The 22,608-nt window shown below is 33.9% G+C and overlaps 2 protein-coding genes across 3 annotated transcripts; one reads left to right on the top strand and one right to left on the bottom strand.

The window, feature by feature from the left end:
• The first annotated feature begins 3,087 nt into the window (after nucleotides 1-3,087).
• On the top strand, nucleotides 3,088-4,382 carry LOC6049138 (N(4)-(Beta-N-acetylglucosaminyl)-L-asparaginase). Its single transcript, XM_001865910.2, has 2 exons — nucleotides 3,088-3,736; nucleotides 3,794-4,382. Exons 1-2 carry the CDS (start codon nucleotides 3,233-3,235, stop codon nucleotides 4,361-4,363), a joined length of 1,074 nt encoding a protein of 357 aa, XP_001865945.2. The 5' UTR covers nucleotides 3,088-3,232; the 3' UTR covers nucleotides 4,364-4,382.
• A 3,433-nt stretch (nucleotides 4,383-7,815) lies between these two features.
• Nucleotides 7,816-21,915, bottom strand: LOC6049140 (E3 ubiquitin-protein ligase RMND5A). Of its 2 annotated transcripts, none has more exons than XM_001865911.2 (6): nucleotides 21,123-21,915; nucleotides 16,338-16,386; nucleotides 15,507-16,281; nucleotides 15,288-15,442; nucleotides 9,213-9,317; nucleotides 7,816-8,931 (listed from the first exon to the last, which is right to left on the bottom strand). In XM_001865911.2, the coding sequence occupies exons 1-5, from the start codon at nucleotides 21,256-21,258 to the stop codon at nucleotides 9,254-9,256; spliced, it is 1,179 nt and encodes a 392-aa protein (XP_001865946.2). In that variant the 5' UTR covers nucleotides 21,259-21,915; the 3' UTR covers nucleotides 7,816-8,931; nucleotides 9,213-9,253. The 2 variants fall into 2 exon arrangements, with proteins under 2 accessions (XP_001865946.2, XP_038111053.1); XM_038255125.1 differs by having other exon boundaries at nucleotides 9,213-9,335.
• Nucleotides 21,916-22,608: the final 693 nt, after the last annotated feature.

A 22,608-nucleotide genomic window follows, 5' to 3' on the forward strand; every position in this document is an offset into this window, starting at 1 on the left:
ATGCTAAAAATTATTTTAAACGCAGGAGAATGTATTTTAATTTGATTTCAGCTGGTTGCACTTGAATTTTCATTGAAATTTTGAAGTTTATTGTAAAATAGTAGTTTATGCAACAAGTTGCAAAAAGAGGATTTTTTCAGCACGAGTCGTACATTTATCCAACGAGGTTCACCGAGTTGGATAAATACGAAGAGTGCTGAAATAATCAAGTTTTGCAACGAGTTTCATACAACATTTTTTGCAATTCCAAAAAACACACATCGAGTGAAATTTTATGTCAAATTTTCATGTATTTTGTCAATAAATCGTTTAAATCAAAAAAATGTTGAAAAGTGTTACTTTTCGAAACAAGTGCTGAAAAGTTCAACTTTTCAGCACCCATTTGAGTGCTGAAAAGTAGAACTTTTCAGCATTTATTTTGAAAAGTGTTGCTATTCGATTCTGTTATTTTTGGTACAGAAAAGTAGGCTATTTCGTCGCTCAAGAATGACAGGAAAAGTAAATAGTTTCACGACGGAATTGCAAAAATATTTTTTTGCCCCCTGATTTTTCGGGCCAATTTTGAAGGGGGGGGGGGGGGAAAACTTTTAAAAATATTTGTACCAGCCTTATCTGTTGCTATTTCTTTTGTCGCGGTGTTTTGTTACAATATTTTGGTCCTAAGCATTTTAGAAAAGTTTTTCAAAAGTACAATAGTAATATTTAGTAATTAAAAGGAACAACTCGTCTCTTTGTATTCACAGTAATATTTGTGTTAATCCTTTAATCATTCTATAAAAAAAACTCAAAACTCACTTGTTTGAAAAAAAGGGTGAAGATTGAAAACAATAGACAGTTAAATAGAATATATTTTATAAAAAATCAAGAATCAACAGTAAGAGAATGATGAGCGTATTTTAAAGAATAAAAATGAGAAGCTATTAGATATTAGAGGTAAAATTAGACAATAGTTAATAAAACGAGATAAAAAAAAACAAGCTTAGATTATACTGTTCTGATCAAGATAATTCGGATGATCTAATAGAACTACGGATGTAGTTAGTTGCGCTCCTTCCAGGATGTTCCTTACATGGACGTCAACCGAAGAGAACGCAACAAGATCAGTACCATTGCATGCTCTTAGGTATCAATCCTTGGCCTGCACAATGCTTATAATTTTAATGCAATTTTTTTAAAATTGGCAAACGTATAGTTTTTGATACTTCATTTCAACCGGAAATGGCAAAATGTTAAAGATAAATAATTTAAAATTCGAAGAATTTAGAAAAATATCTAGGAATTTGCTTTAAACAATCTTTTTACCAACTTCCCTTTTTAATATTGTAAATGTTGATATTAAATTTTTTAATTAATATTCATTTTTTTTTAATTTTTTTCAATGAGAAATTCTGTATGATAAGATTCCAGGTTTTACCCCTTAATTTATGCGAAATGTTTGAAGAGACTTTTTTTTTGTTCCAAAGCGTTTGGAACGGTATGTCCACGCATCCTTCCTCCCCTGTAGATTCTGTGGAATGTGATCCGTTCACAGAATCCTCTCACCGGTAGAAACAACGCAGTAGGGCTGGCCGCTTTAATTTTTGCATTACATTTTCGGGTGATCTCGGATGTATTGTAATTATTAATATTGATTAGATTAGATTAGAAATGTTTGAAGAGACAAATTCTTAGAACATATTTGAAATAACTTTAATCACACAATTTGCTTCGTGTTTTCAAAACGTTAGGGACCATCCATAAACCACGTGGACACTTTTTTAAAATCTCAGACCCCCCCCCCCCTCCCAGATATTTTTTTGTATGAATCGTGGACAATCGTTGCCATTCTTGTAGAAAATGCTCGCATCCACATAATCGTTGTCCGAGATCCAACGTAGCTTAAACAAATTAAAAAAGGTAAATTAGTAAAAAAACGCACCAATTTCATCAGATTTACGATAGGGCCAGGGGGGGGGGGGGGGGGGCAGAATGGCCCCCTTAAGTAAAATGAGACTATTCGAAGTCAACAAATCTTAAGAAGAGGATTGAAATCGAGATTGGCATAATTCGTCGCTAACATTTCAATAAACGCAATGTCTCACGCAAAACCTACGCATTCTGTCTTTTCAGCACTCAAATATTTAAAAAAGCTTAATTTTTTGTCATTTGAATAGCAACGATGTATTATGTTTTTCTAACAGTTTTTTGTATGCTTTCAATCAATTAAATCGATTAAAAACTAAAAAAAAAAGAAAATAATAGATAAAAATAGTGTATGCAACCTTAAATTTATTGTTTTGTTGTGGTCAAAACGAATTCAGTTCAATCGAATTTAAAATTTAACATAGTATTTCAAAATTATAAAAAATAGAAATAAATTTTCAAAAAATTTACTAGTTTCTGAACTTGATTAGCCACCCAGAATTCTGTGAATTTTAGATTATCTTCATTTTAAATCGATTTTCGGATCGAATTGGTGCCTTCGGCAAACTTGTATGGCATGATCCGGGCTTTAAAGGGAAAATAGGCAAAAAAGGCGTGACCTAGTTGGTGTAAATTGTTATTGTAGACGGTATTGTTTTGATTCGCAGCATGTGGAATCATAAGCATTAGGGTGGCAGGAAGTTTAGGGATCATATCTCGGTCGGCACTCTTAAAATTTGAGAGGATTTGAAATTTGAGTAAAGATCAAGGATCCATATGGTGGTTGCTTCTATGTTTAGGCGGGGTTAGACAATGCCCAGCGAACTCGAAATAAGATTGCAAGGATCTCTGTAATTCTAAAATAGGTCGTTGGAATCATCATAACACCCTGGACTGGGATAAACTGTATCAGCATAACCCAAGTCTGATATAACTATACTTTTCCATAATTTCGCTGCCAGCCAGCGGGTATTGAATTGGACCACATTTGTGGTATAATGAGTTGGTTGATTTTTGATTTTTAGATTGTGTGAACCAAGAGAAATTTTTGTGGCTTGAATTCTAGATAACGGCACATTCAAAACACCAACAGAGCGCTGACACAACCCCCAGCAAACTCATACCACTATTATCGGTCCACAACTGCCCACAATATTACAATAAACATCACATCTATCGTGTTCATCCAGAGATAGATTGACTGCGATCTGCCAGTCGGCATTCTTCTCTTTACTGATAAGCACTCGAAAAGCACGAACGAACAATAACTGCAAAGCCAGACAGATTGTAACTCAACCTATACTGAACTCATCCTCGTCACGGGAGTGCGATGGCGTCGTCGAGGCGAATTCTTCTGCTAGTGGCCGCGATCCTGATTCAGGCTCACCGAACTGATCAAGCCCTCCCGCTGGTGATCAACACCTGGGCGTTCACGAACGCCACGCTGCGAGCCCATCAGTGGCTGGTGGTTGGCGAGACGGGTCCCATCGATGCCCTGGTCGAGGGTTGCAGCGTTTGCGAGCGGGAGCAGTGCGACGGAACGGTCGGCTACGGTGGCAGTCCGGACGAGAACGGGGAGACAACGCTGGACGCGATGATCATGGACGGGAGTACGATGAACATCGGGGCTGTGGCGGCGATGAGGGATGTTAAGCATGCTGCAGCGGTCGCGAGGCATGTGTTGGAGAATACGAAGCATACGCTGTTGGTCGGCGATCGGGCCACGGAGTTTGCCGTCCAGATGGGTTTCAAGCGGGAGAGTTTGGAGACCGAGCGATCCAAGGAGATGTGGGAGCAGTGGAAGAACAATCACTGTCAGCCCAACTTTTGGCAGGTCTGTTTGCTGTGAGAAACCTTAAAATAATAAGATCTAACTAACACTCACTTTCAGAACGTAATTCCGTCCCCCTCGATGTCCTGTGGTCCGTACGAGCCCATCTCCGGCAACGCGATCCCCCAGAACCACTGGACCTCGAACGAACTCAACGAGGACGATCACGCACCAACGTTCAACCGCTTCAACCACGACACCATCGGAATGATCGTGATCGACGCCGAAGGTCACGTGGTGGCCGGAACCTCGACCAACGGAGCTCGCAACAAGATCCCGGGTCGCGTGGGAGATTCTCCCATTCCGGGTTCGGGAGCGTATGCGGATTCGACGGTGGGCGCGGCGGCCGCTACCGGTGACGGGGACATTATGATGCGCTTTATGCCGTCGTTGTTGGCAGTGGAGGGATTGCGCCGGGGGTTGAGTCCGATGCAGGCGGGGGAAACGGCACTGGCAAGAATTGCGGTGCATTATCCGAACTTTGTGGGTGGCATCGTGGTCGCTAGTAGCGATGGGCAGTACGGAGCGGCGTGTCATGGGATGGACGAGTTTCCGTACTCGGTTGCGGAGGGAAGCAAGGTGACGGAAGTGGTGGTGAAGAAGGTCAAGTGTAGGACGAAAAGACGTTGAATAAATGTTATGGAAAGCTTAAAAAGAACTACAATTTATATTGATATCATTTCCCTTCACGTTTTTTTTTTTCATTGAAGAATGGCTAGGATATCGCTCGAAAAGTTAACTTATTAATCTAACGCAGGGGTGCCCAACCTTTTAACTAGATCTGATTTTTCTGAAGCAGTGGCGGGCCGGATCTAATGTTTGATAAAACTGGAAAAAGTAAATCATTTTATAAAATTATTTTCATAAGGTTCTACTGAAATAAACAAAAAAATCACTTGTGTTGCAAATATGATAAATATATCTTGAATTTAAATAAAGAAAAAAAAAAGATAATTTCAATTAATTTAATTTATTTTAATTTTATTTGTTCAAAATAGTATTGCAATTGTTTTGTCGATTCCAATCAAATACCCTAATATCATTTAGTTAAAAAAAGTTCAAATTTCATTGGTCGTGGCAAGCTTTTTTAAGCATAATTTCTTTAACACAACAATTAAAATAAATCAACGAGACAAGATAAAATTTAATGGAACGAAATTTGGATTTAAATCTTCAATACAAAAAAACACAATTTGCATTGTTATGACCTTTACTCAAATATTATACAAAATATTTTAAATTATTTTAAACACACAAAACAATTAAAAAGTGTGCAATTTATGTTTAATAGTTTCCAATTCGTTTTTCTTCAAACATCTCTAAATTATTTTTTGCTTACTGATTTATTTAAAAAACTGTTATAATCACGTTCCTCAAAAAAGTATAGTAAACATACAAACAGTAAACACAGTAAAAACTGAAAATGAAATCCATGTGTTTTCATATATTTAACTTTTTGCGAAATGGATAATTTTGTTTTCCTGCACAATTTTTCAGTTTAATAATTGGTTCTGAAACTATCAATAAAGAAATCATTAGAATTAAATTCAAACATAGAGAATATTTGAATATGAAACAAAAAAACATTTTAAAAAATATACAAAGACAATATCCGAACAATACGTTGAATTAGCAACATTTTATAACAAAAAGCAAATAAAAAAGGAAACAAAATGCTTCTAATTTAATTATTGTTATTGCTGTAAAATTTAGATCTCAAACTTATTTTGTTATTTAGACACTCAATTTATTTATATGAACAGCCTTAGGGGCCGGTCATAGAACTATTTTGAAAACCCGTCGCGGGCCGGATGAAATGGCCTCACGGGCCGGATCCGGCCCGCGGATCGTACATTGGGCAGGCCTGATCTAACCCATTTTTTACACATGAGTAGTTTTTTAGATTTTTTAAAAGGTCCAGAATAATTAAGGGAGCTGACCATACAAAAATGATATCACAATGTTCGTAAATCTGATCAAATTGGTACGTTTTTTTTACTAATTCGAGCCAAACATTTCATTAGGGCACAAAACCAAAACGTAAACTTTCGGGATTATTCCACTATTCCATTCATTAGTACACTCAGTACATGCCCTCCAAGAATCAGATTGATAACAAACAATTTCCTATTGAAAAAATCAAAAACACAAAAGGGCACATAACCATGTTAACTGCAAACCAAAAAAAAAGTTCAAATGTGCCCTTTTATTTTTCGTTAGGTTCTCGTAATTGAGGAACATTGTGTGTTATAAAATGAACTTTTCATACATTCTTAACACTAATTCACTTCAAAAAAAAGTTTGGTTTACTTTTCACCAAAGATTTCTGCAAAGAAAAACTTCGTCTAAAAACAATATTTAATACGGTCCCGCGGCTGCTGTTCAGTACACTTTTGAAGAATTTTTATGTTTCACATACCTTATCTATACACTATTCAATCACAAAACTTGACTAATAATCAAATTTTCTACTGAATTCCTCATTATTTCTAACTAAACAAAAGGGCCCGTAAACATCATTCAAAACAACAATCCGGTGACAGCGCTTTAGTGCCCTTTCAGCTCTCTAAGAAATTGCATTTAGAAAGGGCCCATTATGAACAACAGTTGGAAAGTTAAAAGGGCCCAATAACGATTTTTTTGTTTAAATTATGAGTTTTAATGCGAAAATTAACAAAAATTAGGAAGCATTTAAGCAGAGTTGACGATAATGATGTGTTTTATCGTATCATCAGTAAAAATACCATCAGTCAAGCTTCTTTTTTAAAATAGGAATTGAAACAAGTTGTCCACTTTTTGCAAGCGATTTTCTCGAATCGCGGTTTTTGGTTTTGTGCCCTAATGAAATGTTTGGCTCGAATTTACCTTTTTTAATTTTTTTAAGCTACGTTGGAATTCGGACAACGATTATTTTTTATATTCCTGATTTAGATGAAACTTGTGTGAGTATGTAAGCATTTTCTACCCGAATGCCAGCGATTGTCCACGATTCAAACAAAAAAATATTTGGGAGGGGGGGTCTGAGATTTTAAAAAAGTGTCCACGTGATTTATGGATGGTCCCTAACGTTTTTAAAACACGAAGACAATTTTGCGATTAAAGTTATTTCAAATATGTTCTAGGAATTTGTCTCTTCAAACATTTCTAATCTAATCTAATCCGATGAAAGCATGCTGGAAAGTCTTGTGATTAGATTACGTCCCAAGCACTTTTCTTGTCAATATTAATAATTGCAATACATCGGAGATCACCCGAAAATGTAATACAAAAATTAAAGCGGCCAGCCCTACTGCGTTGTTTTTACCGGTGAGAGGATTCTGTGAGCGGATCACATTCCACAGAATCTACAGGGGAGGAAGGATGCGTGGACATACCGTTCCAAACGCTCTGGAACAAAAAAAAATTGTCTCTTCAAACATTTCGCATAAAATAGGGGGTAAAACTTGGAATCTTATCAAACAGAATTTCTTATTGAAAAAAATATATAACTGTACTGTAAATATAATACTGATAACAAGATAAATGAATATTAATAAAAAAATTTAATATAAAAATTTACAATATTAAAACTATACAATACAATATTATTGTGCATATTTCTACTCTGAATCAAAATAATGAGTGTTTAAATTTTTGAAGTATTTTTATTTTTTTTTATTTAAGAATTTGTAGTTAACTTTTTGTTTTTACAAAAATTGTCAGTAGTGTGATTTTTTTTAATTTTTCTTAGATTTTTTTTACCGGTGATATTGATTTTTTTTATAGAGAGTTTTTCTGTTAGAATCAATTTTTTTACATAAGAAATACCTATTATTTGAGTTTCTGGAAAAGTCAGGAATTTGAAAAATGGGATTTTATGATTGTACACACATTTAAACACAAGATGAGCGCCATAATCATCTTTGCATTTGCTGTGTTGTCAGGTTTTTAGGTTTTTGTAGTGTCAGTTGAATCGGAGATTTTTTTTGTCGGAGTTCCCTCCCCTATTTCCGTACCGAAGTCGTCTTTATCGATTGAATTAATGAGATTACTTTAAGGATGCGGAATTTCTTTTCAGTTCTTTTTGCTGGAAACATCCAACATTCATGTAATTTACTTGTTTACTTTTATTCGTCAAGAAAACTTTATTTACAATTTCGTTTATCTGTTGTTTTTTTTTTTTTCTTTTGCTCTCATACAATGATTCACAATCATATTTCTCTTTCTCTGTAGTGTGTGTAATTGTTTGTTTATCATCGCAATACAGGCTAGCGCGATTCCACTTCCCTCTATTTTTGCCATCTATTTCCTGTGTTTATACGTGTTTTACCATCTTTCCATAGGTTCGTGTATTCTATTTTTCGCTCTGCTGTGAGTGTATGTAAAAATTGTAAATCATTTATAGATCATTTCATTTCATTTTATCGGCAGTGGCAAGCCCACTCGTTTTTTTATTTCTCTTTTCTTTTTTTTAATTTTTATGCATTCATTTATTTTGTATCTACTACAAACTACGAACACCGCCTTTACCTTTCAAACAAACAACAAACACACACACATATTTCATTCGTTCTTTTTTTTCATCATTATTTTTAATATATTTTTTATATTTAGATAGGTGTATAGTATAATGTAAAACTATTTATCAAGAAGTGAACTCATCACGGTTTCACTCTATTGTTTTATTACGCGTATAGACTTCTTGATTAACAAACAAAACAATCATCAAAAAAAAATAGGAAGAAGAAAAAAAACTATCTAAATCTAACACAAGAAAAAAATATGTTAATTGCAGCGAATGATATTTCTTGTATATGTGCGCGGCGAAGGAGGGGGAATAAGGATGATTAGATAAGGTTTAATCCAACGAAACAAAAAATAAAATAAACACAATGTGACGTTCGTTTATCAGTACGAATCATGCTCGGTCGCCTATCCTTCCAAGTTTCTCTATCTCAATTTCTCTTTTTCTCGTTCATTCAACAGCAGTCCGCCTTAACGTAGATGATGGTTTTCCTTAATTGAACCTTTTTTTTCACTCCTTCTCTCGCTCTCTCTCTGAATAGATATATTTATAGTTTAGTGTAAATTTACCCTCATAATTTCATTTAAAGTTTTTTTGCTTAAAACTTTTTCGTCCCACACTTTGCGACGCACACCCACACCCACTGGAAGCGATCCGATGCACACACAAGTACACGATAAAATAGGTTAATTTTCTGAAAGAAATAATATTTAAATTTTGATAAGTTGCTTGATTTTCTCTCTCCGACCGAATCGCATTCTTGAACAGTCTTGGTACTCTCTTCTCTCTTTGTAAACTGTTACTCATGAATCATACTCTCGTTCTCTCTCAATAAAAATTCTCTTAAAAAAAATCAAGGAGAGAAAAATTTACCCGATAAAAAAAACAAAAATGAGATTCTGATGGAGATTTTGACGTCTTTGAATTATTTTTTGAATATCCAACGATTTTAGAAAATAATCTTCATCTACTTACCATGCTCTTTCCCAGCTCTCACGACGACGTCCTTCCTCCTTTTAGAAGTAGATGAGCTTCGCGTCGGACGGGCACTGCTCCATCGGGCAGTACGGACACTTTAATCTGAAAGTATTGTTGAGGCTGCACCGATTAGAGGGTCGCGTCGTCCAACGGGGGTGATTTTGTGATAGAGTTAAAAATCGCGCAAGAAGCGAAAGCGGAACGAGGTTTCAAACGAGTTGTTGTTCGTGGTTTTTTGATTTGGTGGTTGTGGTGGTGGATGATGTGTGTTTTTTTTCGCAGCATGCACAACAAACGAGATTGAAGAAAGGGAGAGAAAAAAGAGAATTGATAAGCATCTTTTGTTTGAAATTTTTTGAATTTTAATTATTAGAGAAATAGTAGTTTTCCCTGCGGTCCCAGGAAGGATGGTTGGTTGGCAGAAGCTGAAAGAGATAGTGGTTTCCATGTGTTAGTTTTGATGATTTGAAACCTTAACCGTTAGCCTTTAGGGAGTTTTTTTTTAGTTCAAATAATTATATTTTTACAGCTTTTGAGTTTTAATTTTTCCGTTTATTGATTATTTAATTTATGTTTTGTTTTGATTTTTTTTTAATTTCCTTATTTGATGTTTTTTGAATTTTTCCATTTTTTCATGTTTGAACATTTGTATTTTTGAATTTCTGAAATTTTAAATTTTAAAGTTTCGAATATTTTTTTGATAAAAAAATAATTATAAAATTTTAAAATTAATGTTTTTTTTTATTTTTTATCTTTAACTTCTTAAGAAGTCAAAATTTTAAAACAATCTTTTTTTTTAAATTTTATGATTTCAATTTGTATTTTTTTAGATTTTATTTAATTTTTAGTTCTTTTTTGTTTCTTGATTTCTAATCTTTAGAAACATTTCTTTAATTCCGATTTCTAAAGATTTTTGATTTATTTTGATTGTTTGAATATTTGTATTTTGAAATTTCTTCATTTTCAATTTTCACATTTTTTTATTTCAAATTTCTTAAATTCGAGAGTATTTTTTTTAATTAACCAATGCGCCACGAGTCACCCAGCAAGCTCGAATTCTTAAATTCTAAAATAGAACAAAACAATGAAAAACAGTTTTTAGATTATTAAATTTTGGAATTTTTCTACTATTGATATATTTTTCTAAAATTTGATATTATTTAATTTTTTAACTTTTGATTGGTTGAAAATTTGTGTTTTTGAATTTGTTTTTTATTTTAAATTTTTGAATCCTAAATTTAAAGTAATTTTTTCAGCTTCTATTTTTTTGAAAATTCTGAATATTAAATTTTTGTGTTTTCAAATAGCTTTAAAAGTAAAATTTTAAATTCTTTTATTTTTATTTTTAGATGTTCTGATTTTTTTTTTTAATTTTGATTTTTTTGTTTCTTGATTTCTTAATCTTTGATATACTTTTAATAATTTCAGAATTCTAAGATCTTGTTTTTTATTGTTTAAATGTTTGTATTTTTGAATTTTTAAATTTTGAATTTTCTGAATTTTATACATAATTAGATTTTATTGAATTGGATTTTTTTAAATAACAAAAAATCTAAGATATTAAACTTCTTAAATTTTAGAGTACTTTTCAAATAAACCAATGCGCCATGTATTGCCAAGTAAACGAGAATGCTAAAATCATTAAATTGAAATTTTATTTAAATTTTTAATATTTTTTAATCAAAAAATATAATTTTCTCCAGAATTTTTATTTTTGTTTTTTTTTTTTATTTCTTGATTTTTTTTATTATTTTCAAATCCTACAATATTTTAAAAGTTTAATTTTAGAATTTAAGAGCATGAGTATTTTTGTATCTATAAAATTCTTCAATTTAAAAAATATATAAATTTTTTGAATTTTTGAATTTTAAAATATAATTTTAAGGGTATTAAAATCTCTCAACTTGTTGTTTTTTTGTTCCTCGATTTTTACATTTATAAATTTATTTATTTTTTAAATTCTTAGGCCGTTGCAAATATTATTCAAAGTTTATGTCGCCATTTTTTGTATTTTTGATTCATGAATTTTGAATCTTGAATTTTTAAAATTATTATATTTTTTTAATTTCCTTATTTAATGTTTTTTTAATTTTTCCATTTTTTTCATGTTTGAACATTTGTATATTTGAATCTCTCAAATTTTAAATTTTGAAGCCTCAAATATTTTTTTTTGAAGAAAAAAAAATTCAATTATAAAATTTTAAATTTTTTTCTTCAATTTCTTAAGAAGTCAAAATTCAAAACTTCTTAATTTTTAAAACTATCTTTTTTAAATTTTAAGATTTCGATTTGTAATTTTTCTATATTTTATTGAATTTTAAGTTCTTTTTTGTTTTTTGATTTTTAATCTTTTGAAACATTTCTTTACTTTCGATTTTTAATGATTTTTGATTTTTGTTACAGCCGAGACCGTGGTGTAGGGGTAAGCGTGATTGCCTCTCACCCAGTCGACCTGGGTTCGATCCCAGAAGGTCCCGGTGGCAAATTTTGAGACTAGATTTGTCTGATCACGCCTTCCGTCGGATGGGGAAGTAAATGTTGGCCCCGGTCTAACCTAGAGGTTAGGTCGATAGCTCAGTCCAGGTGTAGGAGTCGTCTCCCTGGGTCCTGTCTCGGTGGAGTCGCTGGTTGGCAGTTGGACAAACAATCCAAAGGTCGTCAGTTTGAATCCCGGGGTGGATGGAAGCTTAGGTGTAAAAAGAGGTTTGCAATTGCCTCAACAATCAAGCCTTCGGACACCTAGTTTCGAGTAGGAATCTCGCAATCGAGAACGCCAAGGCAATGCTGTAGAGCGAATAATTTGATTTTAGATTTTTGTTAATTGTTTGAATATTTGTATTTTCAAATTTCTTCATCTTCATTTTTTTTTTATTTCAACTTTTGTAAATTGAGTATTTTCAATATTTATTAAATTTAGAAAATCTGACATTTAAAATTTCTTAAATTCGAGAGTATATTTTTTTTTTAATTAACCAATGCGCCACGAGTCACCCAGCAAGCTAAAATTCTTAAATTCTAAAATAGAACAAAACAATGAAAGAATGTTTTTAGATTATTAAATTTTGGAATTTTTCTACTCTTGATTTTTTTCTAAAGTTTAAATTTTTTTTTAATTTTTTGACTTTTGATTGGTTGAAAATTTGTGTTTTTGAATTTGTTGAATTCTATGTTTTTTTTATTTTTTATTTTTGAATCCTAAATTTAAAGTCATTTTTTCAACCTCTAATTTTTTTTTGAAAATTCCGAATTTAAAATTTTTGTGTTTTCAAATTGCTTTGAAAGTAAATTTTTGAAACTTTTTAAATTCTTTTATTTTTAGATGTACTGATTTTTTTGTATTTTGATTTTTTTTTTTCTTGATTTCTAAACCTTTGATATACTTTTAATAATTTTAGAATGCTAAAATCTTTTTTTTTATTGTTTAAATGTTTGTTTTTTCGAATTTGTAAATTTTGAATTTTCTGAATTTTATTCATAATTAGATTTTATTGAATTGGATTTTTTTAATAACAAAAAATCTAAGATATCAAACTTCTTAAATTTTAGAGTACTTTTCAAATAAACCAATGCGCCATGAATCTCCAAGTAAACGAGAATGCTAAAATTATAAAATTGAATTTTTATTCAAATTATGAAGATTTTTTAATTCAAAAACATATTTTTCTCCGGAGCAATTCTCTACCAAAACCGGAAATGGATTTTATTTGTATATTTTGATTTGGCTCAAACTTTGTGGGGGCGTACCCTATGACCAAATATGCTATTTTGTGTCATTGGTTCACCCATACAAGTCTCCATACAATTTTGGCAGCTGTCCATACAAAAATGGTATGTAAATATTCAAACAGCTGTAACTTTTGAGTGAATTTTCTGATCAATTTGGTGTCTTCGGCAAAGTTGTAGGTATTGTTGAGGACTTTTGAGAAAAAAATAGGTACACGGAAAATAAAATTGCAGATTTTTTTATCAACTTTTTTTTCACTAAAACTCAATTTCCCAAAATACGTATTTTTTGATTTTCGAGATTTTTTGATATGTTTTAGGGACAAAATCCGCAACTTTTGAGCCATAGAGAAACATGGTCAAAAATCTGCCGCCGAGTTATGATTTTTGAAAAATAGTGATTTTGGAAAAATCGAAGTTTCATGCAAAAACAAGTTTGACATTATTTTTAATGCAAAATTGAATTTGCAATCGAAAAGTACTTTACAGATTTTTTGATTAAGGGCTCCGTTTTCAAGATATAGCCACCGAAAGTTTGATTTTAGCGAAATATTTGCAGTTTTCAATTTTTAAAATAGTGACCATGAGTGACCATTTCTAAAAATATTTTTTGAAAAGTTCAGAAAATTTGCTATAAAATTGTCTAAGAGACATTGAAGATTGGACCTCTGGTTGCTGAGATACAGCGGCTTAAAGAAAAAGAAACACGAAAATTGAAGTTTTCTAAGTCTCACCCAAACAGCCCACCATTTTCTAATGACGATATCTCAACAACTAATGGTCCGATTTTCAATGTTAATACATGAAACATTCGTGAAATTTTCCGATCTTTTCGAAAAAAATATTATGAAAATTTTTAAATCAAGGCTAACATTTGAAAAGGGCCAAATATTGAATATTACGCCCATTTAAAACGCTAGTCTAGATTTAAAAATTTTCAAAATATTTTTTTCGAAAAGATCGGAAAATTTTACGAATGTTTCATGTATTAACATTGAAAATCGGACCATTAATTGCTGAGATATCGTCATTAGAAAATGGTGGGCTGTTTGGGTGAGACTTAGAAAACTTCAATTTTCGTGTTTCTTTTTCTTTAAGCCGCTGCACTCAGCAACCACAGGTCCAATCTTCAATGTCTCTTAGACAATTTTATAGCAAATTTTCTAAACTTTTCAAAAAAAAATATTTTTAGAAATGGTCACTCATGGTCACTATTTTTAAAAATTGAAAAACTGCAAATATTTCGCTAAAATCAAACTTTCGGTGGCTATATCTTGAAAACGGGGCCCTTTATCGAAAAATCTGTAAAGTACTTTTCGATTGCAAATTCAATTTTGCATTAAAAAATAATGTCAAACTTGTTTTTGCATGAAACTTCGATTTTTTCCAAAAATCACTATTTTTTCAAAAATTCGGCGGCAGATTTTTTGACCATGTTTCTCTATGGCTCAAAAGTTGCGGATTTTTGTCCCCTAAAACATATCAAAAAATCTCGAAAATCAAAAAATACGTATTTTGGGAAATTGAGTTTTAGTGAAAAAAAAGTTGATAAAAAAATCTGCAAATTTTTTTTCCGTGTAACTATTTTTTTCTCAAAAGTCCTCAACAATACCTACAACTTTGCCGAAGACACCAAATTGATCAGAAAATTCACTCAAAAGTTACAGCTGTTTGAATATTTACATACCATTTTTGTATGGACAGCTGCCAAAATTGTATGGAGACTTGTATGGGTGAACCAATGACGCAAAATAGCTTATTTGGTCATAGGGAAGGCCCCCACAACGTTTGAGTCAAATAAAAAAATACAAAAAATAAAAATGGATTCTTTTTTTTACTTTTAAATTTATATATTTTTTTTATTTTTAAATCCTAAAATATCTTAAATGTAAAATTTTTGAATGTAAGATATATAAGTATTTTTGTATTTATCAAATTCTTAAATTTCAAAAACTAAATATATTTTTTTTGAATTTTTGAATTTTTAAATTATAATTTTTAGGGTATTAAAATCATTCAACTTTTGGATTTGTAGTTTTTTTTTGTTCCTCGATTCTTAAATTTGTAAATATATTTATTTTTTAAATACTTAGGCCGTTGCAGATATTATTCAAAGTTTACAGTCTTTATTTATAATTTATTTTTCAACTATAAAAGCCGCTTTCGATTGATTTTCGCTCATGATCGTCATTCGTCAATAAACTCAATGATAATTTTCTGTTATTTTATAAACACCTCCAAACAACATTGTTTAGTCACCAGAGCCCAAAAATCTTCCCATAAAACTAGCTAGAACCAAACCAACCATCATTCCTCAACCGATACCACACCCGCAAAGTTTGTACTCACATTGGTCCGTTGCTCAGCTTGCTGAGCGCATCCCGCGAGATGACGTGCCCGCACAGCAGCTTCATCGGCGGATTGTCGTCCGAGCTTTGCTGGCGCAGAATCGGACACGCAAAGATCGAGTGGAAGCGGTTCTCCGGATCGAGGTCGATTTCAATCTGAAAGAAGAGATTGATTTGGGTGAGTTTTAGGGGGAACTTGAGAAATGGAGAAGCTTCTTACTGGCAGTTCGTCCCGGCCGTTCCAGATGCCGGTGACCTGGCGGGACATCATGACCTGCTTGAGGTTGAGCAGGGCTGGCAGGGCGGTGCAGCCGGCGTTCACCACGACCGACAGCGGCGAGTCCTTGTTGATGCCGAGCAGCGTGCACGCGTCCTTGAGGAACACGTCGGCCGCTTCGACCCACATTTCCGGCGCGGTGAGGTACTTGTACGGCGAGTTCTGGATGCCGTTGGGAAGGTAGATGAGCGTGCCCATCAGGATTTGGATTTCCTTCTCGAAGCGCTTGACGAATTTGGCAAAGTTGGTGCGGGCGTACGAGATGGCCTCCGTCTGGGCGTGGATTCCGCCGTTGAGGATCTGCATGAACGCCAGCCGGTGCAGCTTGAACTCGAGCGTGCTGTGGCGCGCGTCCAGCTCGTCCGAGTACCGCGAGGCCCACTCCAGCGCCGGGACCAAGTTGTGCTCGTGAATCGCTTCCCATATCCGGTGCAGCTCGGCGTACGGTTCCGGCGTAATATCCTCCTGCGGCAGGCCACTCTCGCGGATCAACGTGTCCGCGACGTCGTCCATGCCCTGGCGGTAAAAGTGCTGCGCCATGATCTTGTTCAGCAGCACCACGTTCCGCTCCGACTGGAACACATCGTTGCGCGAGGTCGCCGTAAAGTCCCCCACAAAGTTACGATCGATCGCTTTGCCCACCTTGCTGACCGTGCCGTGCAGGTCCCGGTGGTCCGTCGTCAGCCGCTGCAGCTTGTCCTTGGCGTTGGCGATGGCCCTAAAACGGAATTGATCAGTCGATTTGAACTTCAAGCAAACATCTACGCTAATTACGTGTGAAGAAGTTCGACTTGGCCCGGCGTCAGCTGTTCATCTCCGGGACCTGCAATACAAAAAAAAAATCGTTGATCAGTTGAGGGTTAATGCGTGTTCCAAGTGCTTCTTCAAGAGTGCAAAACCCGGCGAAAGAAGTTATGACGCTGTGCGAAATGTATTATTTTGAATTGCTTGTTTGCCTTGCTTCTTTCTGGTTTGCGAGCAAGCATTTTTGATTTATTATTGGATAATAACAACGGTGGTAACAACATTGCGAGCGGGCGAGCGCGCGCGTCGTTGGTTTTCGTTTCGCTGGCCTCGGGTTTTCTTTAGTTGATGATGCGCACACACAGTGAAAGCGACGCCGCGGTGGATAAAGTTAAGTCTTTCTTGATGCGTAGAAGGTGTTGTTTTGGTTTGAGGAACCAAAGGCAGACTTTGCTCCCACAGTCTCATGGCAGTTTTCAAATAACTAACCCGGGCTAATAGGGACATAATATTATAGGGTGAAAGGGGCAGGAGAGACAATTATGCAAAGAATGACAGCAACACGATTATTTATAAGTTAATGTACTACAGTCCAGACTCGCTTATCCGAAGGTCTTGACCAAATTTCACTTCGGATAATCGAATCACGATTTTTTTTTCGTTTTCTTACTTGATTGTTGAACTTTAGTATGACCTCTAAACTGCCGTGCTACGCATAATTGTCCTATGTTCAAAAAAGTGCAACTGAGAAAAACGCGATTGAAATTTTTCGACCGATTTCTGTGTTTCTACGCATAATTGTCCCGTAGGTTCCTATTCGCCCTAATCACCCCCGTTAGCAGTTTATCACCCTTATTTGTTCCGTGTAAAAAAAATACTTGGTGGGACAATTATGCGTAGAAGTTTAACGATGGGACAAACAGACTTGGTGTTGTTTTTAATGAGTTTCCGAACAAAATACCAAATTTTATGTATTTTTCTTAAAGTACACGTCAAACTAAACTTAAAAATTTCATAAAGTCAAAATCGTCAAATATGACATGGGACAATTATGCGTAGAACGGCAGTAAACTACTCTAAGGTGATTTAAAATTTTTAAATCAGAGATGGCGGCCAAAATGGCGGGGATGAAATATTGCAAAAATGCATTTCTTAATTTACGCAACCAACCATTCAAATTTAACTAAAATGGGGACGCAGTAATTTGATGTTAAAAGTAAGAAAATAAAATAAAACGAAAAAAAACATTCGAAGTCCCATACAAATAGGAAAGTGCTGTGTCCTATCCCTCGCCTAGACCAGGCCAAAATCCATGGTAAAGCTGTCAGACCAAATCTTTCAGACCAAGACTGTCAGAACAAAGAGCAAAAAGTAAACAATCTTGGTCTTCGACGCAGGTGCACACAAATCAAGAAAAGAAAATTTGAAAAAGAATTTTAATTTTCCAATTCAATTACTGGTTTTGGGCTGCAAAAATTAATGTACGCCAAAAAATGTTAAAACAGTGCGGCGTCCTGTACACCGACAATTAAATAAGCAGTTAGACGCTTTATTCTTTCTATTTCACTTTAATTTTTGATCGCGTTTTCGTTTTACACCTGAACAATCTTGAAATTATTTATGCGGATTTGTGATTCCTCTCGTTCAATCATTCCCTTGCATACAAACCTTCGGATAATCGAAACTTCGAACTCTACAATTTTGATCTTGGCCGGAATAAGGTTAATATCTTATATAACAAAAATGTTCTGTAAAAAGATTATTAATAGTAAAATAGTTTATTTTCATTCCATAACAGCGTGAATTTTTATACCCAACAAATAAGCAAGATCTATTTCCAGAGTTTATTTTTTGAATATGAGCAATTCTCTACCAAAACCGGAAATGGATTTTATTTGCATTTTTTGATTTGGCTCAAACTTTGTGGGGGCCTTCCCTATGACCAAAGAAGCCATTTTGCATCATTAGTTAGTTATTTCCATACAAATTTGGCAGCTGTTCATACAAAAATGGTACGTATATATTCGAAAATCTGTAACTTTTGAAGGAATTTTTTGATCAATTTGGTGTCTTCGGCAAAGTTGTAGGTATTGTTAAGGACTATTTAGAAAAAAATAGGTACACGGAAAAAAAAATTCCCGATTTTTTATTAACTTTTTCACAAAAACTCAAATTCCCAAAATACGTATTTTTGATTTTCGAGATTTTTGATATGTTTTAGGGACAAAATCCGCAACTTTTGAGCTATAGAGAAACATGGTCAAAATCTGCCGCCGAGTTATGATTTTTGAAAAACTGGTGATTTTGGAACAAATCGAAATTTCATACATAAAATTTTTGACCTCATTTTTATGCAAAATTGAATTTGCAATCGAAAATTACTTTACAGATTTTTCGATAAAGGGCCCCGTTTTCAAGATATAGCCACCGAAAGTTTGATTTCAGCGAAATATTTGCAGTTTTTCAATTTTTAAAAATAGTGACCATGAGTGACCATTTCTAAAAATATTTTTTTTTGAAAAGTTCAGAAAATTTGCTATAAAATTGTCTAAGAGACATTGAAGATCGGACCTCTGGTTGCTGAGATACAGCGGCTTAAAGAAAAAGAAACACGAAAATTGAAGTTTTCTAAGTCTCACCCAAACAGCCCACCATTTTCTAATGACGATATCTCCGCAATTAATGGTCCAATTTTCAATGTTAATACATGAAACATTCGTGAAATTTTCCGATCTTTTCGAAAAAAATATTTTGAAAAAAATTAAATCAATACTAGCATTTTTAATGGGCATAATATTCAATGTTTGGCCCTTTTAAAATGTTAGCCTTGATTTAATTTTTTTCAAAATATTTTTTTCGAAAAGATCGGAAAATTTCACGAATTTTTCATGCATTAACATTGAAAATCGGACCATTAATTGCTGAGATATCGTCATTAGAAAGTGGTGGACTGTTTGGGTGAGACTTAGAAAACTTCAATTTTCGTGTTTCTTTTTCTTTAAGCCGCTGTATCTCAACAACCAGAGGTCCAATCTTCAATGTCTCTTAGACATTTTTATAGCAAATTTTCTGAACTTTTCAAAAAATATTTTTAGAAATGGTCACTCATGGTCACTATTTTAAAAATCGAAAACTGCAAATATTTCGCTGAAATCAAACTTTCGGTGGCTATATCTTGAAAACGGGGCCCTTTATCGAAAAATCTAAAGTAATTTTCGATTGCAAATTCAATTTTGCATAAAAATGAGGTCAAAAATTTTATGTATGAAATTTCGATTTTTTCCAAAATCACCAGTTTTTCAAAAATCATAACTCGGCGGCAGATTTTGACCATGTTTCTATAGCTCAAAAGTTGCGGATTTTTGTCCCCTAAAACATATCAAAAAATCTCGAAAATCAAAAAATACGTATTTTGGGAATTTGAGTTTTTGTAAAAAAAAAGTTAATAAAAAAATCGGGAAATTTTCTTTCCGTGTACCTATTTTTTTCTAAATAGTCCTTAACAATACCTACAACTTTGCCGAAGACACCAAATTGATCAAAAAATTCCTTCAAAAGTTACAGATTTTCGAATATTTACGTACCATTTTTGTATGAACAGCTGCCAAATTTGTATGGAAATTTATATGGACAAACTAATGATGCAAAATGGCTTCTTTGGTCATAGGGAAGGCCCCCACAAAGTTTGAGCCAAATCAAAAAATACAAAAAATAAAAATGGTCGAAATCGGCCGGTTTTGTAGAGAATTGCTCATATGTCCTATTTCTAATCGTGAAAGCTTTAGAAATAAATATTATCTAAAATAAACCTTGACATGAAATTTACAGAAAAGCTGATGTGTGCAATATGAACAGTAGCCTAAAATGAATTATATCAAATTAGGTTCTCTCATTATTTTTTTCATATTTCATTTCATTCTGGAAATCCCGGGAATAGGGTCCCCCCATGTTAATTTTTATGTACAACGGTAAAAAACACAATTAAAAACCATTTCTGATTACTTTTTTCATTGTTATGAAGCAAAAAAAAAAATTGCAGGAAAACACTTTTTTTAAGGATCAATCAAGTTTTCTATCAAGGTTTTAAAATACATCCACATTGTCTTTATTTGAAATCATTTTTGGTTGCCGATATAATTTTGCACTGAAAAGTTATTTTTGAAATACCCTCATAAGGGAAGACATTGGGTCGCCAGAACCATTGTCACCCCTGATGACGGTATTATTTGACAATATATTAGTTTTTTTTTGGGTTGATGGCCGTGTTACGTTTCATACAAAAAATTTGAAATTTGTTTGGAAATTTTGTGACGAAGGGGAGGAGGAGGTGGTCTAGAAAAAAAATTGCGTTACGTAATAAAAGAACGCTCCTTATGCAGGCTGAAACTTCTGCAAACAAACCAAGTAGGCAAACTGTCAATAAATTTGAGTTTGTTTACCATAGTCTAATACCTTCTTAAGGTGAAAAAAAATCTTTTAGTTATTTACTTGTAAAAAAAATATTAAATTATTTTTTTTGTCTTTTTAGTTAGTACTGTAAACCGTGGTGACACTGACAGGATTTCAATTTATTTTTGGAGTATTCTCCAACTGGTAAGGTTTGAAACATTTTCTACCTCCTTGGGCAAAAATCTCGATTTTGCCAACATTTTTTGAAGATTAATGGTTGCAAAACAATTTAACTAGTGTAGAATGCATTTTAAAACACTTTTTGCATGCAAATGATAAGAGTATGGCTTGTTATTTACTTTTTTATTTAATCCTAATATTAACTTACAGCCTAGGTATCAAATAACTTGCTAATTAAAAACCCACCTTCCGCGATGGACTTCCGCAGCTGCTCGATGAAGGTGGTCACATCGGACAGCACCCGCTGCGAGTGCTCGTTGATGGACGAAAACTTGGTGATGACTTTGTCCACCTCCTTCTCGACGGCGGCACACGATTCCATCTTTCTGCGCGACTCGGATGCTTCCAGAGATTCAGTCAAAAGTGGTACTAATTGAATAAAGCTATGCGGGTGCGAGTCTTTGTTTTGAAACCAGTCTGGTCCTTTTGCTTTTTCGAGTGTTGTTTTTTTTCCGCTTGCTGCTGCTCCTTAACTTTCCCTCGGGGGCTTCCTCCCCGGTCGTGTCCTCAATCAAACGAGAGGACGGTGACAGACAACAAAGAAAGGTTCACGAGAGGTCCTCCCAGCCAAACGGAGTAAAAGTGGGCCAACGATACGGCACACGGTGGAGGGAAGAAAGGGCCAATCTTTCACTGCTTTACGTCCATCTTTTCCTCCGCTCTCCGACACCTGATCCGGCTGTGGGTCCCGTTCCGAACGCAACACTTTTTCCTCTTCTCAACTTTTTAGTTTTTTTTTGCTCTTCAAACGCAATCAAAACACTTGACGAATTTCCACCTCAAACGGAGGCGGGCTGTTCCGGATTTTGCCCTGGATCGACACTACCGAACGGAGACGTGATTCGGAGACCGACGGTGGCCACTAAACGCGGAATTTCAACGCACCGAGCAGAGAAAAAGTGAACCAACCACAACACCAACTTTGCTCCTCCGATTTTCTTTCGCGAATGAAAATAAGCGATCATCGAAATTAATATGGAAGACGTCAGCCCAAGAGGGGGAAGGTGCAAACGGAACAGAGAAAGGCAGCCAAAAAGATATTTAATTTTTGATATAATGACTAGTAACACCAGTAAACATGTTTAAACAATAAATATAATAGTTTTGTTAATACAGAAGTTTATTAAATTGTGTTTTGACACATTTTTGAAGATTATCTTATTTTATTTTAAAACGAAAACGTTACCACCTTACCTCTCTTGGATCATTGATGAAAGACAGAAGTTTGACAGCTGTCATCATCACCTTTGCAGATATTTGTATCGCTGCGATCACTGCAGACTTTTTTGCAGTTTGTTTTGTGACCAACACACTTATTCAAATTTGAGGTTTGTTAAAGGCGTTTTTTACTTTTATTCCAAGTTAACGGTGTTAGACTTTCAAAATTAGATTCAACGCCGTAACCGAAATCTAGATATAGGACCTTTTCGAAAAAAAAACTAGATTTTACTAGATGTAACGCTTTTTATACAACTTGAAATATTAAAAAAATATAAAACACAAAAAATTTAAAAATAATAAAAAAAAATAAGATTTTAAAAAAAGATAATTCCAAGATTTTATGATTTTTTAGAGTTTTTGAATTCTTTTTTTTTAATTTTTAATGTTGAAAACAAGCTTGATCCCCAATCGTAATTTGTCGATAGTAGATTGATCGATAATTTCTCGACTC

This window comes from Culex quinquefasciatus, chromosome 2, assembly GCF_015732765.1.
Source record: "Culex quinquefasciatus strain JHB chromosome 2, VPISU_Cqui_1.0_pri_paternal, whole genome shotgun sequence".
Taxonomy (NCBI): Eukaryota; Metazoa; Arthropoda; class Insecta; order Diptera; family Culicidae; genus Culex; species Culex quinquefasciatus.

Excerpts from the sequence above, each read along its gene's own strand:
- LOC6049138 (XM_001865910.2), top strand. The coding sequence starts at position 3,233 with ATGGCGTCGTCGAGGCGAATTCTTCTGCTAGTGGCCGCGATCCTGATT. Across the intron at positions 3,737-3,793 it reads GTCAGCCCAACTTTTGGCAG|AACGTAATTCCGTCCCCCTC; the intron begins GTCTGTTTGCTG and ends ACTCACTTTCAG.
- LOC6049140 (XM_038255125.1), bottom strand. The coding sequence starts at position 21,258 with ATGGAATCGTGTGCCGCCGTCGAGAAGGAGGTGGACAAAGTCATCACC. Across the intron at positions 16,282-16,337 it reads CAAGTCGAACTTCTTCACAC|GGCCATCGCCAACGCCAAGG; the intron begins GTAATTAGCGTA and ends ATTCCGTTTTAG. Across the intron at positions 15,443-15,506 it reads ACGGCCGGGACGAACTGCCA|ATTGAAATCGACCTCGATCC; the intron begins GTAAGAAGCTTC and ends CTCTTCTTTCAG.